This window comes from Paramormyrops kingsleyae, chromosome 3 (genome assembly GCF_048594095.1).
Source record: "Paramormyrops kingsleyae isolate MSU_618 chromosome 3, PKINGS_0.4, whole genome shotgun sequence".
NCBI lineage: Eukaryota > Metazoa > Chordata > Actinopteri > Osteoglossiformes > Mormyridae > Paramormyrops > Paramormyrops kingsleyae.
Window position 1 is genome coordinate 26358721 of NC_132799.1, and position 18338 is coordinate 26377058.

The 18338-nt window shown below is 46.0% G+C and overlaps 1 protein-coding gene across 2 annotated transcripts in view; it reads right to left on the bottom strand.

Annotated features, from left to right (window-relative positions):
- Positions 1–4511: 4511 nt before the first annotated feature.
- LOC111857075 (metabotropic glutamate receptor 8-like) overlaps positions 4512–18338 on the bottom strand; it is a 116432-nt gene continuing 102605 nt past the window's right edge. Inside the window, exons 9-11 of one of the 2 annotated variants that reach the window (XM_023837580.2) lie at positions 17099–18034; positions 6351–6597; positions 4512–4918 (exon numbers count right to left, since the gene is read on the bottom strand). In XM_023837580.2, coding sequence (XP_023693348.2) covers positions 4869–4918; positions 6351–6597; positions 17099–18034 — 1233 coding nt within the window. In that variant the 3' untranslated portion in view covers positions 4512–4868. Of the gene's footprint in view, positions 4922–6350; positions 6598–17098; positions 18035–18338 lie in introns of both variants that reach the window. The other variant, XM_023837574.2, reaches the window with a different exon arrangement.

Sequence of the window (18338 nt, forward strand, 5' to 3'; positions counted from 1 at the left end):
TGTATAGAAGGAGAGTCGAAACAAAAGCAGGGAGACTGGCCAGGAGCATGAGGCCACACCCTAAGCTTTGATCCAGTGAGTTTAAGTGCCGGTTCCCCTTAGACCTGCAACACAAACAAAAGTCTCCTACAGCAGTTCCTCATGAGTTCATAACACAGTTCCTGCACTTCAGCAATATATTGTCTGGTTTTGTATTGTTTTGCACCATCTTGTATTGGTTAGCACTGTTTTGTATAGTCTTAAACTGTGCAATTTTGCAGTGTTTTGTATTGTTTTGCACTATATTGTGTTGTTAGGCACCATGTTATGTTGTTTTGCGGTCTTGTATTGTTCTGCACCCTCTTGTATTGTTTTGCACTGTATTGTTTTGTTATAAACCATGTTGTAATGGTTTGCCCCATTTTGTATTTTTTTGCACTGTATTGTATTTTTTATGCACCATGTTGTGTATTGCCCCGTGTTGTACTGTTTTGCACCGTGTTGTATTGTTTTTCACCGTCTTGTACTGTTTTGCACCGTGTTGTACTGTTTTGCGCACCATGTTGTACTGTTTTGCACCGTGTTGTATTGTTTTGCACCATGTTGTACTGTTTTGCACCATGTTGTATAGTTTTTTGCACCGTGTTGTACTGTTTTGCACCGTGTTGTATAGTTTTTTGCACCGTGTTGTATTGTTTTGCACCGTGTTGTACTGTTTTGCACCATGTTGTACTGTTTTGCACCGTGTTGTATTGTTTTGCACCATTTTGTCTTGAACCAAGCGATTCGTTTTAGTTTTTTGCACCGTGTTGTACTGTTTTGCACCGTGTTGTATAGTTTTTTGCACCGTGTTGTATTGTTTTGCACCGTGTTGTACTGTTTTGCACCGTGTTGTATTGTTTTCCACTGTGTTGTATTGTTTTGCACCATGTTATATTGTGTTGCACTGCCTTTAGTCTCCTTATAACCAAGCCAGGCTGAAGACACAAACATTCTAGTGCACCAGTTGCACATGGCCAATAAAGATCTTGCATCTCGAATCTTCCATCTTGCATCTTTGTGACGGCGCTCCCTACACAGCGCTCGCTGAAATCCAGGAGTCCAGGCCCCCTTTCAGGGCGCCTGCTTGTAATTCTCTCCACAGGATGCGGCAGACGCCGTGCAGCACTTTGACCTGCATACCGTACATCTGTCAGCACCTCCACCCATCCGTCGTCGTGCTTGAACCAAGCGATTCGTTAACCAGCCACAGGTCGCAGCCAGACCCCCTCCGCACCGCACAGATTATCATTTCCATAAACGCCACCAGTTCTCACTACACTCCCCAGAGGCTCTTTTGATCATTGTTCCAATGAAAAAGGGGGGGGGGGGTCAGAGAAGGTGAAGATGCCATGAGCAGCAACACGGGACCTTTCAGACAGATACAGATAATCCCCCCACCCACCTTTAATTTTCATTCACAACCTAAATTATTAGCATCAACTTCCATACCTGCCACATCCCCCCCCCCCCACACCCTACAAATGACTCAATCTCCTCAATTTCTATAGCTGAACATATTACTGAAGCAGTCTGGGGGTAATTACCTTTCTGTAAGGTCCTCCTGCTATTCAGTCAGTGGACTTTAAGCAACAGCTTTCAGCTTAACACTCATGAGCTCATCGCCACCTTCACTCCCCACTATCAAAGCACCATTCAAGTTGGGTTAGTAATGAGTCTAAATGTTTCAGCAAATTTCGGCACAGCAGGTGGGACTGATGAGCACCAATCACAGCTCTGAGAGGGGCACACCATGGACCCATTTCTGTCCCGAATTAGGGAAATATATTTCAGAGTATCTCAAAGCCGCTGTTCACCATCGGTCGTCCATTTCGAAATATCTGAATTCATCCACCTGGAAAATGCAGTTGTAGCTGTGGGTTTTCAGGAATCCCAATGAACACCAGTACCCACAAACCAGCAATTCATGAAACAATACTTTAATGCTAACAGATCTAAAACAAAAAAAAAAATTTTTTCTTTCTTTGAAAAATCCCTAACATGGAAAAAAGGATATATTGTAGGTGAAAGCATTCAGTTGGACAACCCTGCTCAAATTCCACCCCACTGCCTTCAAGGTTAATCAAACCGACTACCTACCGCCCACTGTGTTTCCACTGATTATATTACCCAGCTGTTTATCTCTGTTTCCCAGGCTGTAAAATGGTTGCCAGGGTACGTCTGGAAGTGTGTTTGCATAGGAGTGGATTGCATCCCCTGCGAGACCCATTTGTCTCGAACCATGGCACCCCAAAGTCCTTTTTTTTGCGATGGCTTTTGGTAACAGGTTAAGAGAGAGCCGCTGGCAGATTAGTTAATGAGTCAAAAGATCAAGGGACTGCAGTTTGAAGCAGAAAATATCAAAGCCTTTTTTGTGGGACATCCGACGTCCGCTGTGGTACCTCTAGCCACCACTGTGACAAACATCTGTCTACGTGGAAGGTTAAAATGCCCTCAGCGCCTGTCCACACTGAAAGAACATCTGGCTCACTGCTAAAGCATTTTGCTATGGCAATTTGGATTTTAAGAGAAGCCTTCTGATATCAGGCAGAACACGCTCCGACTGACAGTGGCAGAATTAATTTAATTAGCCTACTTGAGATAACTGGGACGAGAGTGACTTTCTGCTGTACATATGACATGAGGTTCTGACTGCTAATGATTGACAAGTTAAGGTCACAGAAAAAAACAGAAACGCAACGTTTTCCATCAGTAACAAAATGCATTTCTCCACCAACTGAATTTGCTTGGGAATTTGCTTTCCGTTGGATTTTCATGCAAATTATCTCTTCAAGCTGTCAAGTATGGCATCGTTCTTGAGGTGCGATGGACCACTCAAGTGACTTACTAGTGAAGCTTGACGACTCCAGAGAGAGAGCGTACCTCCCCAGCTAACCTGGTGTTCGCCAATTGACATTACTCATGATGCAGATGACGAGTGAATAGGCAACATATCACTACTCCCAACATTTATATTATCCTAAACGTTATACTATACCACACACTATACTATCCTAAACGCTATACTATACCATACATTATACTATCCTACACGCTGTTCTATACCACACACTATACTATCCTAAATGCTATACTATACCACACACTATACTATCCTACACGCTGTTCTATACCACACACTATACTATCCTAAATGCTATACTATACCACACACTATACTATCCTAAATGCTATACTACAGTATACCACTACACTATCCTACACGTTACACTATACCACACATTATACTATCCTACAAGCTATACTATACCACACATTATACAATCCTACACGCTATACTATATCACAGCAGTGGTTCTCAACCTTTTTGCACCGCGACCCAATTTTTACCGTGCCAGCTCAGTCACGACCCTATATCAAATATAGGTCTACATTAACACTATGATCAAGCACACAGTGCACTCTGCAATTTACGCCAATCAATGCCTATTGTACAAATCTGATTGGATGTACCACTGAATTTTAAATTAAGCATCTGTGCTTTGGGTTCTTGGATTGGTTGAATATTCACTTGTTTTCTGGCGCTTTCTGGTTTTATAATGCTTACATTTCCAACTCGGCCTTGCGACCCTAGTTGTGAACGAACTTGCCGCGACACAAATTTGGGTCGCGACCCACATGTTGAGAATCACTACCCCACACTTTATACTATCCTACACAATCCAGTAAGTAGGTGGGAACAGCATTTCACGACACAGCTGCACCGTGCACGTTTGTGTATGCGGCATATAATACCTGAAGCTTGGACTCTGTAATGCTGTCCTCACCGGTGGTAAAAGCTGCTTCTGCTTCATGCCGCCTTGGATTCAGTTTTATCAGCCTGCCTTCATTTCAGACATAATCGCAACAGTCTCACTGCTGATTGGCAGAAATAATACATGTACATTATTATTACTAAACAAGTTCGGCTCCATGTGGGGAAATCCGGAAGCTCCACTGTGATATTCATGACTTTCAGTTTCTGGGGTAATGAACAAACAGCAGTGTATTGGGTGTGAGGTGGTCTAGAATTAAAAACAGACACATGAAAAGTTGGACCACATTTACCACCAATCCTGACAAAAATGGTACAATAACAATGTCAAAATGAAACATGCTTACTGCATACTGTATTACCAGGTGTCTACATATTCAGGATTGTGCTGTATTATATTTGCATGTGATGCCTTATATTTCTTGAATTAAACACCGTCAGTGCAGTAGACAAACGACACGGGTGATGTGGGTCAACCACTCAAAGGCACAGCGAACAGCGCTGAACATTTGCAAAACATTCCTTTATTATAAATAAATTATTTGTATAAAAACATGCTTTAACCTTTGCATTTACAGACTCACAACCCAGGACTATGACCCCGGTGGCCAATACAAGAGACGAACTCAACTCGTTATGCAGGTCAGACAAAAGTGGACAAGGGAGAAAAATCTGCACGACCACAAAAGTACTTACAGGTAGGGTAACAACAAACATGGTTGACTTGGACGTTTTCTCTCTTTTTTTTTAATACTTAAATCTTTGTCTTCAAAAGAATTTTTTTTTTTAATCCTGCTGTTTTTTTTTTTTTTTAGTTTTGAATGTCTCCCGTGTCTCTCAAGCTGGAGGTCAGTTTTGTTCCGTTTGTTTATCTGCAGAAATGAGCTCCAGTCCCGCTTCAGCCTGCTTTACCATCCTGAGTCACCGGTATGAAGCGAAAGTTGTTAGCAACTCTGCTCGGGCAGCGTGGGAAACCTCCGCCCCCCCCCCCTCCCCGAAACCCTAGTCCTCATCGAACTTGACGGCTCAGTGATGGATCCGTGGTCCTTCCGGAATTTTCTCCCCACGGCGGACGTCAGTTGGCGGGATTGCTATAGCTGACGTACGTCGTCTTGGTCGAGGAGGCTGCTAAGGGGAAAACATGGCCGATGTAAAAACTCTCATTTATTTTCTTTTTTTTTCCTGTCCGTCCTGCTTACAGCCTCAACGTCGCTCCAGATTTAAACCGTAATTCTGGTAAAGAGCCACAGTTTTATATGACTTCAAGGTTACCAGCTTTGCTTGTTAATGGTTGTGTCCTTTTGGAAGATCTTTTACTTTCTGTTTTACTGTGGTTATGTATAAAAGGACACTTTCCTGTCAAAAATGATCCTTCAACAGCAAGTTTTTCACAAGCTGCTCTATCATCCAACTGGCCAAAATCGCATGGAAACAAAAATTTTGGGGCATCTCCTAATGCTGATGTGTGACAAGGCACCTCAGTGGGAACATTTTATTTCCTTCAAATGAGAATTTATATTAAAAAAAAAAATAAAAAATGTTCACTTCAAAATACATTCCAAAAAAAAAAGTTTTCAAAAGCAGGCAGTGGCAAAAGTGACTGAATAAATGAAGTGGTATTTACCAAGCACTTAAAAACAAAGCACTTAACCCCTAAGCTGCCCCTTGGTGCCAGAAATATTGCACCAGCTCACCATCCTTGTACTTTCATCTTTCTCATGTGAAGAATCGGCTGGTTCTCATACATGTAGCTCTGTCTTGTTTTACATGTGCTTTCAGAAACAATTCGCAAAACTTAAGTAGAGATTTTACCACACCCCTGACAGACCTGAGAGAATTTACATTTTCAACGCACCAAGCCCCGATTAAAGTTCAGTTTCTCTGAATTTAAAAAAATAATGAATTCCAGTGTCTCTTTAACATGGACAGTATGAGTACGATGGTCCTCAGCCAAAATCTCTCTGGTGACTTCAAAAGGTTTTTTTTATCCGGCCCCTTGCATTTCCTTTGAAATGAGCATAACGCCCTGCACTGTCAACTTCCCCGAGTCACATGACCGGCTCATTAGCCAATCGCAACGCCGATACGTTTCCATGACCTCCAGCGAGGAGCCACCGGCAGGTCGTCGATCCTGAATGCTGCCGGGGATCTGAAATCACACATCCTCGGGATCTGCCTTGGGGTGTCTCCATAGAAACGGGATCCCAGTGAGAGACAGAAGGCTGGGCACGCACCTCGGACTCTAAAGTCCAGAGTGGATGGAGGACTCGACCAGAATTTGCTGCGGGTTTAATCACACCTTCACTACGTGCAAAAAACAATGAAAAACTCCTCAAATCAGACATAATACGGCATAAATGGCTCATAAAATACTCAGGTCAGCAGAGCAGCCTTCATCTTCTCGGTTGAATTCTGGTTTGTTTACACTGAGTCATGAATGAAATTGTTTATATTTTGCTACTGAAGCTACCGTCCGCCAAAGTGCCGGGCCGTTCTTTACGGTATTCCCACGCCTATCCCGTGGCAGCCTGGCTCGCTCCCCGGCGGCGTCACTCACTGTTGGTGTCCATGCTCTCGCAGAGCTCGGTCTTCACCTCGCCGTTGGGCCGGTCGCCCCCCTTCTGCGTCAGCTTGCCCGACATGGCGGCGGCGGTGACGATGGCCTTGAAGCTGCGCTTGCGCTTGGGCACGTTCTGCTCTGGGTGGAAGATGATGACGTACACCTTGGGCATGTAGAGCATGCCCAGGGAGACGGAGGCGCTCAGACTCAGGGAGATGGTCAGCGTGGTCGTCTGGATGTACATCTGAGGCAGAAGAGGGTTAAAAATAAATAAAAAATGCTCAGCATCATTCTTCAATAGACAAAGCTCTATTAGCACAATTATGAGAACATGTACACTGTCTTATTGTCCTTTTTGAGATACACTTCAGAGTGAAGCTTGGAGTCGGAGTGTAGGGTCAGGACATTTATCTGGCACTCCTGGAGCATTTTTTTGGGGGGGGGGGGTGGTTTAAGGCCTTGCTCATAGGGCCCAGTGGAATATAACTTATATGCATGGGATTCGAACCTACAACCTTCCAATTACAGGAACAGGGGTGTAACTCAAAGAACTGCACACCACCCCCCCATCTAGCTTTTCGCATTTATAGATCTTAATTTTCACTAAATCAGCATGACATTTTTTATACCCTCCACGCCAAACCCCTGCAGCCCATCCTCGACTCGCAGCAACGGGAGCAGCGGAAACCGTGCCGGCTTAAAGCCCTCCGTCACCCGCCAGCCAAAAATAACCACACTACTCCCTGAGACCCTTCAGACCTGTTACACGAGGGCCCCATTAATTTGTCCGCCAGAAACCGTCACGCCGTGTGGGATGACAGCCAATGAAGGGTGGCCTTTGCTTCATAAGCGGCGTCGTGACAGCAAGGCGCCTCCGAGGGCAAGCGCTCATCTGTAGCCTTCATACCGGAGCCGGTGCGGACGGTGACAGCGGGCGCCATGGAAACGGACATTCCTAAACTGCAGCGTAAGGAGGGGCAGAAAACCCAAAGGAACTCGTGCACAGAAGTGCTCACCTTCCCTTTAGCAGACGTGAGCTTAACGAGAATAATTAATGTGTTTTTGGGTGCTATACAGTATCTTTCCAAAACTAACAGAAGGGTCTACCTTGTAACTGCTTGTCCTATTCATTGTTCGTAGGGGGTCTGGAGCCCATCCCAGAGGCTACAGGCACAAGGCAGGGAACAACCCAGGACGGGGTGCCAACCCATCGCAGGGCACACTCACACTCACACCACACACACACCCACACACCATTCACTCACATATGCGCACCTACAGGCAATTTGGCAACTACAATTAACCTCAGCATGTTTTTGGACTGTGGGGGGAAGCCGGAGTACCCCAAGAAAACCCCGCGATGACGCGGGAAAAACATGCCACTTCTACACATGGAGCCAGAGGTGTGAGTCAGTGCTAACCGCTGTACCACTGTGCTGTCCCGCCTACCTTATCATTAGCCAATGATATGTTTTGAATCGATGAGTGACAGGTGAGGCGGGCCCCTGTTCACTGGATGCTCGTCCTGAAGTGACTAAAAGTACGGTACCCATATAATATTTATACAAATGGGTACTTATGTGAGTGACTCTATGGACAAGGCTCTCCCATGGAGCTGAAATGGAAACTAGTATTATGATCTACATGCCACATGATCTAAGCCACATGACACAGCAGCCACACTGTTCAGTCAGTCTTGGCTTTTTGAGTCCAGGTTAACTTATGTCATACCTGTAGCAAATCTAATGGTATTGTGGCCCTTCACTGCCCTGTCCTGTGGACCTGGGTTAGGTAAAGACCATACGAAGAATCACTCCTATCACAGAGGCCCAATATTTACCTTATTCACACGCTGGCAGCAGGGGGCGCCGCTGGGGATTTTGGGCCCCAGGAAAGCACATCTTAAAGGGCCCCAATCCAGTTATGTTTCCAATATTTTTTAGCGTCCCTGTCACTCCGGGGCCCTTAGAATCGTCTAACTTTCCTCCCTCGAAGGCCCCCCTGACTAGGAGATAATAAAACCCGGAAGAGGAGCAGAATGACAGACAGGACGAGGGCAGAAACACTGAGATGGTATTCATCAGCCACCATTTATAAATACAATTAAACAACCACTCTCCCCTCAAAATGAACCGATCTTAAAAAGTAAACACAGCTGTACATTTTTTTTAATAACAACACTGGCATGTTTCCGGTTGGCTGCTTATCCAACCGAAATGAGTTAACAGGTTGTGCTCAATAGCCCTGCAATGGAATTATGAATTTGGTCTTTCATTCAGCTCATTATGCTAATGGACGTTTCATTCAATTTATTACGGTAATAGACATTCATAAGCCATTTTGTGTATTTTTTTTCCTTGCGAGTACAGGGTGTGAAATGTGACGTCTTCTTTTAAGCTTTTGCTGACCTGTCTGAAGCCAGATGGTGACACTGGGTTAACCAGCTGGGAAAATTACCATGACCCCCCCAGTTCAGCAATGGAATGACCAAAGACATGGCTGGGCCCCTGAAAAATTCTATCAAATGACCCCCACCCCCTTAACCTTTCATAAACCAAGACTCCCAATATCCATTGGTTTTACTGAATGTGTATTTCATTCAGCAAACTTCTAATTCAGCGATTTATTTTCCACGTCATTCTCGCCGACCGCTGCATTTCTCGTGGGCTCCCTCTAGTGTCCGGGTCCCTGAAAGTCATCCCCTTTCGGGCGTCCCTGATTACCACTAAGGACGTCCCGCCCCCACTGCCATGACACGATCCCCTGTGTTTGGGGATTAGTGTTACATGAAGGTGGTGTACAAACGCGATTCCCATCGACCCACAAGAAGGACCCACACTAATCACGCACGGACCAGCTTTGCCATTTGATTTTTTCATTCCGACTCCAGCCACTAACCAAAAGGGTATAAAACTGCAGCATGGCAGCAGGACTGGGAAAAAACCATCACCGTCCCTGGACGAGGAGAGTAACTGGGTCTCGGTAAAGCACTGCTTGTCTGGCAGGCGAAAGTTCAGAGTGGACACACTCCCCGTGCCGGCAAACATGGGAAATGGCTGCTGTGATACCCTTGGGCTAGAACCCCCCCCCCCCCCCCCGGGTACAAAAGCAGCTTTCCAGCTATTGCATCACTTCATCGGGGGGGTAGTGGAACCATTTCTGGTGCGAGTACAGAACGTATAAAAGCCCTCGGAAAGCCGGCTTCAGCTAAGCCACGAGTACGTGGACGCCCATCCCCGAATTAGAGGCGTGTTTAATTCCGTTTTTCACGGATTAGGCCGAACACTGCTCCAAATAAGTGCGCCACTGAAATCTGCTTCACGAGCAAGTGTGACCTCCCCCCCCCCCAACCCCCTAAGTGCGACCCCCCCCCCCCCCCCCCAAGGAAAACTTCAACACTATTAACTCATTTTTAACTGAGCCCAAATTATTGCAAAGATCAATTCTCCACCCTCTGGGGAGGACGGATCATCCAACTTCCATTACTGGGCCGCTTCCCACCAGGACAGGTATGCAGCAAATGCAGTAAATTTTTTAAAAAAAAACTACAAAACAACACAAGTGACCTCTCAATGCCCTACCCGGTCTCCAGGGTTACCGTCTGCCAAGCTACTCCAAGAGGGGCTCTCGAAAAAACATCCTATTTTTGAGTGTTCAACGGAAAAATTCTCCTGGCGAATGGCCACGTGGCTTTGCGGGCGGCTAAACACTTGTGCATCGTGCATCAATGAACAGCAAGTGCTTTCTGTGGCCTGTAGGCCTGAACCTCTCAAGTCTACATTTAGCTAATAGGCCAACCGTGCAATAAATAGCCTCCCATAATTAAATCATGCTGAGCTATTTCAAATGATGCAGAATTGTTTTGCGATTTCATTCCGTTTTCATGTGACATGCTAACGTTTACTTATAATCAGAATTCAAACTTCAACTTAAAATAAATACATGAACTCTACGAAGATTTAGCATTTAACAGACACACGACCCATGGGTGATACCATTATGTCGCTATAATATTACATCAATGAGCCAATAATAAGATTACAACTGGTATGTCTTTGTCTAGCTCAGTATAACTTGATTACCATGGAAGTGTGCTGTGCCTAATGAACATGAATACCCCTTATTAAATAACATCTGAAACACTGTAGGTGAAGTAAACAAGCATTCCTACAACCAAACAATAGCCTCTTAATTGCTGCCATTTAAAGCAAATGTAATTATTTTTGGTTATTTATAAAACAAAGCAGTACATAAGCCCAAATTAGCACTTCTTGCCTTCCAGTCATCAGATCTCCAGAATCATTAAGTGGCGATTATGTCAGGCTTTGCTGAAAATCATGTTGTGATTTAATCTATACACTCCTCTTGTGGTGCATTCTACGCTAACTTTTGCTACAGGTCCCTGATAGGCTAATGTGTCCTGTGGTCCACAATTAGGCTAACTCCTGCTGCTGTCTACGCTAATCCCTCCTGTGGCTAATGCTAGGCCAACTCGTACTACGGTCCATACCAGGTCTTGCTGCAAGTCCATGTCAGACTATCTCCTCTTGTGGTCCATGCTAAGCTAAGTCTTGCTATACGTCCACATTAGGCTGATTCTTCCTATGGTCTACACTAGGCTAAAGCCTGCAGCTATCCACACTAGGCTCACTCAGTCCATGCTAGGCTAACTCCTGCTGCAGTCTGCTCTAGGCTAATCATGGGCCTATATTGAAATGTGAGCATAGAATTTCCGTTCCAGGTTCCATCCAGCTCCATGAATCACAGTTCTGTGTTTATATGGCAAGAAAGCACCTTTATTCCAGCAGATCCTGTTCAGGACAGATGTGTGAAGAGGGACCACGAAGTGGCTGACAGTGTCTTTATGCACCTAAATCAGGGATCTGCTGACTAAAGGGTAGATAGAATCTCATTAGCCCCAATTTTGGAATGTTGATTGGGGTGACTGGTACAGAGTTTGGATGAGGCCCTTCAGATCAGTAGGTGTCTCCCAGTACAGATGATTGGTTTCTGCTTAAAAACGGCTGACTGCCTCTTCTTCTCCAGATTGTTAACTCCAAGAATCAGCTTTGTCAGAGTGGCAGAATCGCATAACAGAAGGATGGGACAGAGATGACAACTTAACTGGGAAAGGGGATTCTGCTGTTTAGGGACTGGGTAGGGACAGGCTATCAAAGAAGGGAACAGAATGAGCCATTTCGTGAGAAAGGAGACGAAAATCAAACCTGGGAGAGTGGATTGGGGGGAACAAAGTAACAATACTGTGGGTGTCAGGGATCTGGTCGAGTTTACTGGGCAGAGGAGAGACAACATTTCAGTTTGTGCTTACAGACATGGGAGCAATGAATTAAAGTGACTGACCCCCGTCAACCGACCCCAGTCATCACTCCACACTAATCGCCACTGGAGCTGCTGCCTCCTCCATCTTCCCATTAAAACCATTAAAGGCTAAGCTAGATGTCCGTGTCAGCCAGTCAATGAAACACTAACAGCAGCGTCACCTTAAGTGAAAGCTTTTAGTGTTGACATTTTTTAAACACGTACGGAAAATACCTCCAGCATTAAAAAGGCACGTTGTGGGGCTTCACTGTCCATTTGCTTGGAAGAGCAACATTGACAACATTCCACCCCCCCCCCCCCTGCAGTCATTACACCAGGAAAAAAAAAACTATTAAACTCTGGAAGGACCTCTGTGATTCCACAGATAGCTTGCTACTCATTCTCAAAAGAACCTGGAGCCTCAAACTCCATTTCGGGTCAGGTGGACCTCGCTCAGTCCCACTCAGTACGGGTGTGATCAAGCCCCCTTCGTAAAGGGCAAATCGCAAAGCACTGATCCACACAAAAACCCAGATGCCACAAACAGCCAAGAGAATTAAATAATGATAGGTCTGCTGTGTCCCAGGACTGAGGCAGACCAAAATTGACAGGATGTCTGAGAGGCTGCGTGCTAAACCTGAATTGCCACCAAAAAAACATCTGAGAGGGTTATAACTAGACTGGGTGGACGAAAAAACAAACATCTGGCATCCCTTCTCCAGCACCGTAACGAGAACTAACAACCTCCACTGAGTCCATATTAGGGCTCAGTCTTCTGTCACACAAGGACTTAGGGGCTCAATAAAAATCCATTTATTTTGTTCCACAACTGACAAAATACTAACAAAAAACCCCCCAAACTACACCGTCGCACCCACGATGCCGCGTTGTCTAGTGGTCCCCGAGTCTGACAGTACAGCACAGAAAACACCAAACCCTCCGGACTTGCCGACTGCTGGGAAGGCCCAGAACGACCCATATGCAGAAGAGCCAGGGATGAGAACCAGGAAACAGAACCTGAAACTAAACAACACAAGGAAACCATAATGATGCATAGAGACCAGGACACAGAACTTCGGTAGACTGATGTCATGGGTGCACAACTCCAGCCAAGCAAAACCATGGGTTTAGAATTCAAAGAGCGACAAGACTAGAATAAAACTTTGGAACAACAAACATTATCCCATAATCAGCAAAGTATTCGGATTTTAACATTTTTCAATATTTTAATGAAACATATACAGTATAAGAACCACAACATTTATGAGATTGAAAGAGAGAAAAACAAAGAACCGGCAATTCATCCTGCAAAATGCAAGGGCCTGTTTATACAATCCATGGATTTATATATTTCATTGTGTCTAACCTGTGTGATTCCTTCTCTGATGTATCTGATGGAAGGATTTTATTTGCAAAGTCACCACTAGTTAGGCACTTCAGTAGAGCAAGCAGACCAAGTTGCTGTACGCTGCCAAGATAAATTGCAGGGACTCGGATCGTTAGAAACTCTCTGGCGGTCATTTCCTCAGCCGGCTAAACAGTCTGTTTTCAATCCATCATGGACAACAGGATGATATTGAGTAGCAAGCTTTGTGTGACATTGGAAATTGGCAGTTTGATCGCGCAGCCAGCTGTGCGATGGGGATACTTTACATTCAGGAAACCACCGCATAGTCAAGAGAAGACGATTCCAGACTGTGATTACTCCAAACTGCTATTCATCTTCTCACAGTCTCACCATCAGATCAGTTGCTACCAATGAAAGGCAGGTGTGGCTTGTACAGTAACCCCTTCATATTACTGAGGGTTAGGGCTGGAAGATCCCCAAACATGCAAAAATTTGCAAATAACACTTGGGCCCCCCAACCTTAACCCATAACAGTCTGCTAACCTAAGCAATAACATGTCTATTTATTATCAGTATCTAAACAAACATTGTTCATTTTCATTTCCTACCAAGACCTTTTTACATAATATATATTACAAACCATCTAAATTATGCCCCTGTAGGTACAAAGTTACTACCGTACGCACTGGGAGAACTATGTTTTGGACTCATGATTGAAAAGGCCAAATTAATGGCACCGAGAAGTTTAAAAGTTACAGGGAGAAACACAAGATCTCAGTCACAAAGCCAGCTAACAGGTGAGCGAGGCTGGTTATAAAGACAAAGATGTGCAAGGCAGGGACGGATTACGGACCGGGCCAGCGGGGCCGCTGCCCAGGGGCCCTTGGGGTGCAGGGGGCCCGTGGGGCCCCTAGCCCAAAACAATTTGCAACGCTTATCAACAATGTATTTTCGTTTGTCTATTTTAGAGGGCCTACTGTACATTCTTTGATCCTCTGCCTACAAGGGCCCCTGACCCTATAGGGCCTCTGATGGAAACATGGAGGGAGGGCGTTTGGCTGCCAAGGGCCCTTGAATTGTGGTGGTTGTGGTGGTGGTGGTGGTGGTGGGGGGGGGGGGGTCGGTGCTTTCAGGGGGCCCCCGGCCCTGCTATAGGAACTAACTTACTGTAAGTTGATACTTACTTACTTACTTACTTACTGAACTTACTTACTTACTTGTTGATACTTACTGTATCAACTTAAGCCACCTTCTTTTCACTTTTTCCAAGGTAATAAGCGGCAAAAGATAGTTTTGTCAACATCATTCTGCTTTTACAACACGGTACGCCGCACTAGTTTGGACCCACAAGTGGCATGATGACGTAGCAACTAGCCATCCCAGACAATGCTGGCGCTTTTTTTTTTGGGTTTTTTTTTTGAGGGGGGGGGGGCCCTCGCGAACGTTTTGCCCAGGAGCCCACACAACCCATAATCCGTCCCTGGTGCAAGGTACCCAAGCCCAGACTTAATATTAATATTAAAGATATAGCATGCAGTTACACTGACAAATATAATGTATATTTATGTATATGATGTATATTTATATATTATATGATTTTATGTAATTTGAATCATTTTCAGTATTGTTCATGGCTTGCATATCGTCTTTGAGTTTCTGTGGTCTTCCAGCAACCTTCAAAAATATTCTGTTTAATTGTTTCTAGCTAATTTGCGAATAAGCAAAACCACAAATGTCAAATGCACAAACGTGAAGGGGTTTCTGTGCTTTGGCAGTGAATGCAGCCAAAAAACCTGGGAACTGGTGCCACACTCCTGTTGCCTTATAAGGCAGCATGCTCACAGCTGGTCATACTCCTGTCACCTTACAAGGCAGCGTGCTCACAGCTGGTCATACTCCTGTCACCTTATAAGGCAGCGTGCTCACAGCTGGTCATACTCCTGTCACCTTATAAGGCAGCGTGCCCACAGCTGGTCATACTCCTGTTGCCTTATAAGGCAGCGTGCTCACAGCTGGTCATACTCCTGTCGCCTTATAAGGCAGCGTGCTCACAGCTGGTCATTCTCCTGTCACCTTATAAGGCAGCGCGCTCACAGCTGGTCATACTCCTGTCACCTTATAAGGCAGCATGCTCACAGCTGGTCATACTCCCACCCCCCATCACCCTCTTTGGCCAGGTCTCAACAGATATCTGCTGACAAAGGCAAACCCCATAAACCCTCATTTTCATAATCTCATCCAGGCGGAATTGCTACATTTTTTTCCCTTCCCGCATTAGGATGCACTGTCACAGGTATCTCATGAAAGTTTAAAATCCAAGGATGCTTCTGCTCTCAAGGCTGCCAGATACGCGAAGCGAGCGCTTCTCAGCATATCGACAACTTATCCTCCCAGCTCCCGGCATAATGTGACCGTTCATCTAAATAACAGCGTAGCAGCACAGATTCAGTGGGCGTTTTCCAAACATCTGGTGGGCGAAAGGAAGGACAATACCGACAGCAAATGTAGATTATCGTTTAATGTTCTTCTTACATCAACACCTTGCGGTCATTAAATCCTCTGACTTATTTGAAGGACAAATTTGGGTGATTGATTTTCCAGGCTATATGACTGGTTTTAGTGTGGTGTTTTTTAACGAGTGGGGAAAAAAAGCAAGTGCAGGTATTACTAAACGGGGAGGGGGGGGCTGTTTGAGCTGAGGTTGCTGTGATGCAGAGAATTTGAACCCACTGATGTATCTGAAGGGGGGGGGGGACTCTCAGGGGGTATCAAGCTCCTTGGGTTGATAGCTTCATTCCATTCACCCACAACCTGCCTGCCTGGCCGCAATGATAGAGCTCAGAGTTGCCTGGTGGTTTCAGCCTCTCCTTGGTTGTGGGGGGGGGGGTTTACCTGTCCGCCTGCCTGGGGATAGACTGATTGAGTTTTTTACATATCGATCCATGGGACATGAAGCCCAGTCCTTTCAGGAACCTGACAGGTCTGCTGTTACGCTGAAACATCTGAAACATTTATCTGCTTCCTACAGACTAATTACATCCCCAGTGAAAAGGCGCGTTCTAGTGGAACGCACACAGTTATCGTCCTTTTTTTTGCTGGTCTCGGTGAAATGAGCTACGGTTGCCAAGGAGAAAGTTGAATACTTATCTCTCGAAGATTGAGATGACGAAACATAAATAAGTGAGGAAGGTTTCGTTCGAGGATGGATATGTAAGGTGTCCGGCCAAAAAAAACAACCGCAGCTACACTGCGTTTGAGAAGAGCATCACGGAGGTGATGGATTTATTGTTGGGCTACGGCAAGGCTTGACTAATGAGGTGTTATAGTTAAATAGACTCAAACCCAACACTGAGTTTTCCCTTCTATATTACACACAATTCAAAATGCTAAGTGTAACAGTAGTAAAACTAAAGTGCTTTTATAACTAAATGTGGTCAATTTATGGTAAGAAGTTTAGCTAAACATTCCTATTGGGGTAGTGCCTCTGAACCGTCACTTGGCATCCATCGGGCACCTTGGTTCACTTACATGCAGAAGAGGAGAATGGTCCTGATGGTAAATGTTCATTACTAATGCATCTAGCACCTTGGTAGAAACTGAGGTAGAAGGTCCCCTCTGTTAATTATGGAAGAAGACTATCAATTTGCAGCTCGTGACCTTGCCTCTTGCTGGTGTTAAGTCACTAAAACACATCTCGGGTTTCTTGCCGGGCGGACCATGTGACATCTGCTTCCTCACAGAGCTGTGAACTCTCATCTCCTGGTCCTCCCTCTGCACACCTTGCCCTATCCAATGACATGCTTCCTTTTTCTCACATCTATCCAGGAGCCAATGGGATTGGCCCAGTAAGAATCCATTGGATGAATGATGACCTCACCTCTCGCCTCCTCACCATCAAATAACTAAGGTATAATTTTACCAATCCAAGGAGCAACAGTAGTAAACAGTGGCTTCATCTACTCTCAACAGTGATGCATTATGGGCAATTGGCCTCCTTCCTGCAATCTAGTTTGCACACTGTGTATCAAACACTCCATAAATATTTCATTGGTGAAATATGACATTGGTGCAGGCTTACCCTCTCGGCTGACTGTGCGGTCCCAAAGAAGATGGGGATAAATGCTAACCAGATAATGCAGGTAGTGTACATGGTAAATCCAATGGGTTTGGCTTCATTGAAGGTCTCTGGGACCCCCCTAGTCTTAATGGCGTAAACAGTGCACGTGACCATCAACAGAATACTGTATCCGAGGGAACAGATGAGGGAGAGGTCCGAGATGTCACACTTGAGGACGCCACGGGCATTCTCCGGGTCCTGGGTGCGCTGCTCGCCGTAGTCTACCACGGTATGCGGCGGGTCAGTGGCGAACCACACGAAGACGCCCAGTAGCTGTACAGAGATCAGGCTGAAGGTGATGACCAGCTGGGAGGCGGGGCTGATGAACCGCGGTGCCGTCACCGACCGCTTGCCCTGCTCGAAGATGCGGTGGATGCGGTTGGTCTTGGTGAGCAGGGCGGCGTAGCTGAAGCACATGCCCAGGCCCAGGAAGATGCGGCGCAGCGAGCAGATGGCGGCATCAGGGGTGGCGATCATGGGGAAGGTGATGGCATAGCATAGGAAGATACCCGTCAGCAGCACGTAGCTCATCTCACGGCCGGAGGCTCGCACAATGGGCGTGTCGTTGTGGCGCACGAAGGTGACGATGACGAAGGTGGTGGCCACGATGCCCAGCATGGAGATGAAGACTGGCGCCATGGCCCAGGGTGAGTGCCACTCCAGCTTGACGATGGGGATGGGCTGGCAGCCGGTGCGGTTGCGGTCGGGCCGCTGCTCGTATGGACACAGCTCGCAGCTGAACTCGCCCGCCTGGAAGTGGTAGCCCTCACAGCGCTCGCAATGCCAGCAGCATGGCACGCCCTTCACCATCTTCTTACGCTCGCCAAGCTGGCACGGCAGGCTGCACACAGAGGCCGGTGCGGCCCTGCTGCCCCCCGCCCACTGCATGGCATCCACCTGCGAGGGAGGAACAGCCATTAGCGCTAACATAGGAGGAGCAGCCGTAAGCGCTAACAAAGGAGGAACAGCTGTTAGCATTAACAAAGGAGGAATAGCCATTAGCGCTAACAAATTAGGAGCGGCCGTTAGCGTTAACAAAGGAGGAATAGCCGTTAGTGCTAACAAAGAAGGAGCGGCCATTAGCATTAACAAAGGAGGAACAGCTGTTAGCATTAACAAAGGAGGAATAGCCATTAGCGCTAACAAATGAGGAGCGGCCGTTAGCGTTAACAAAGGAGGAATAGCCGTTAGTGCTAACAAA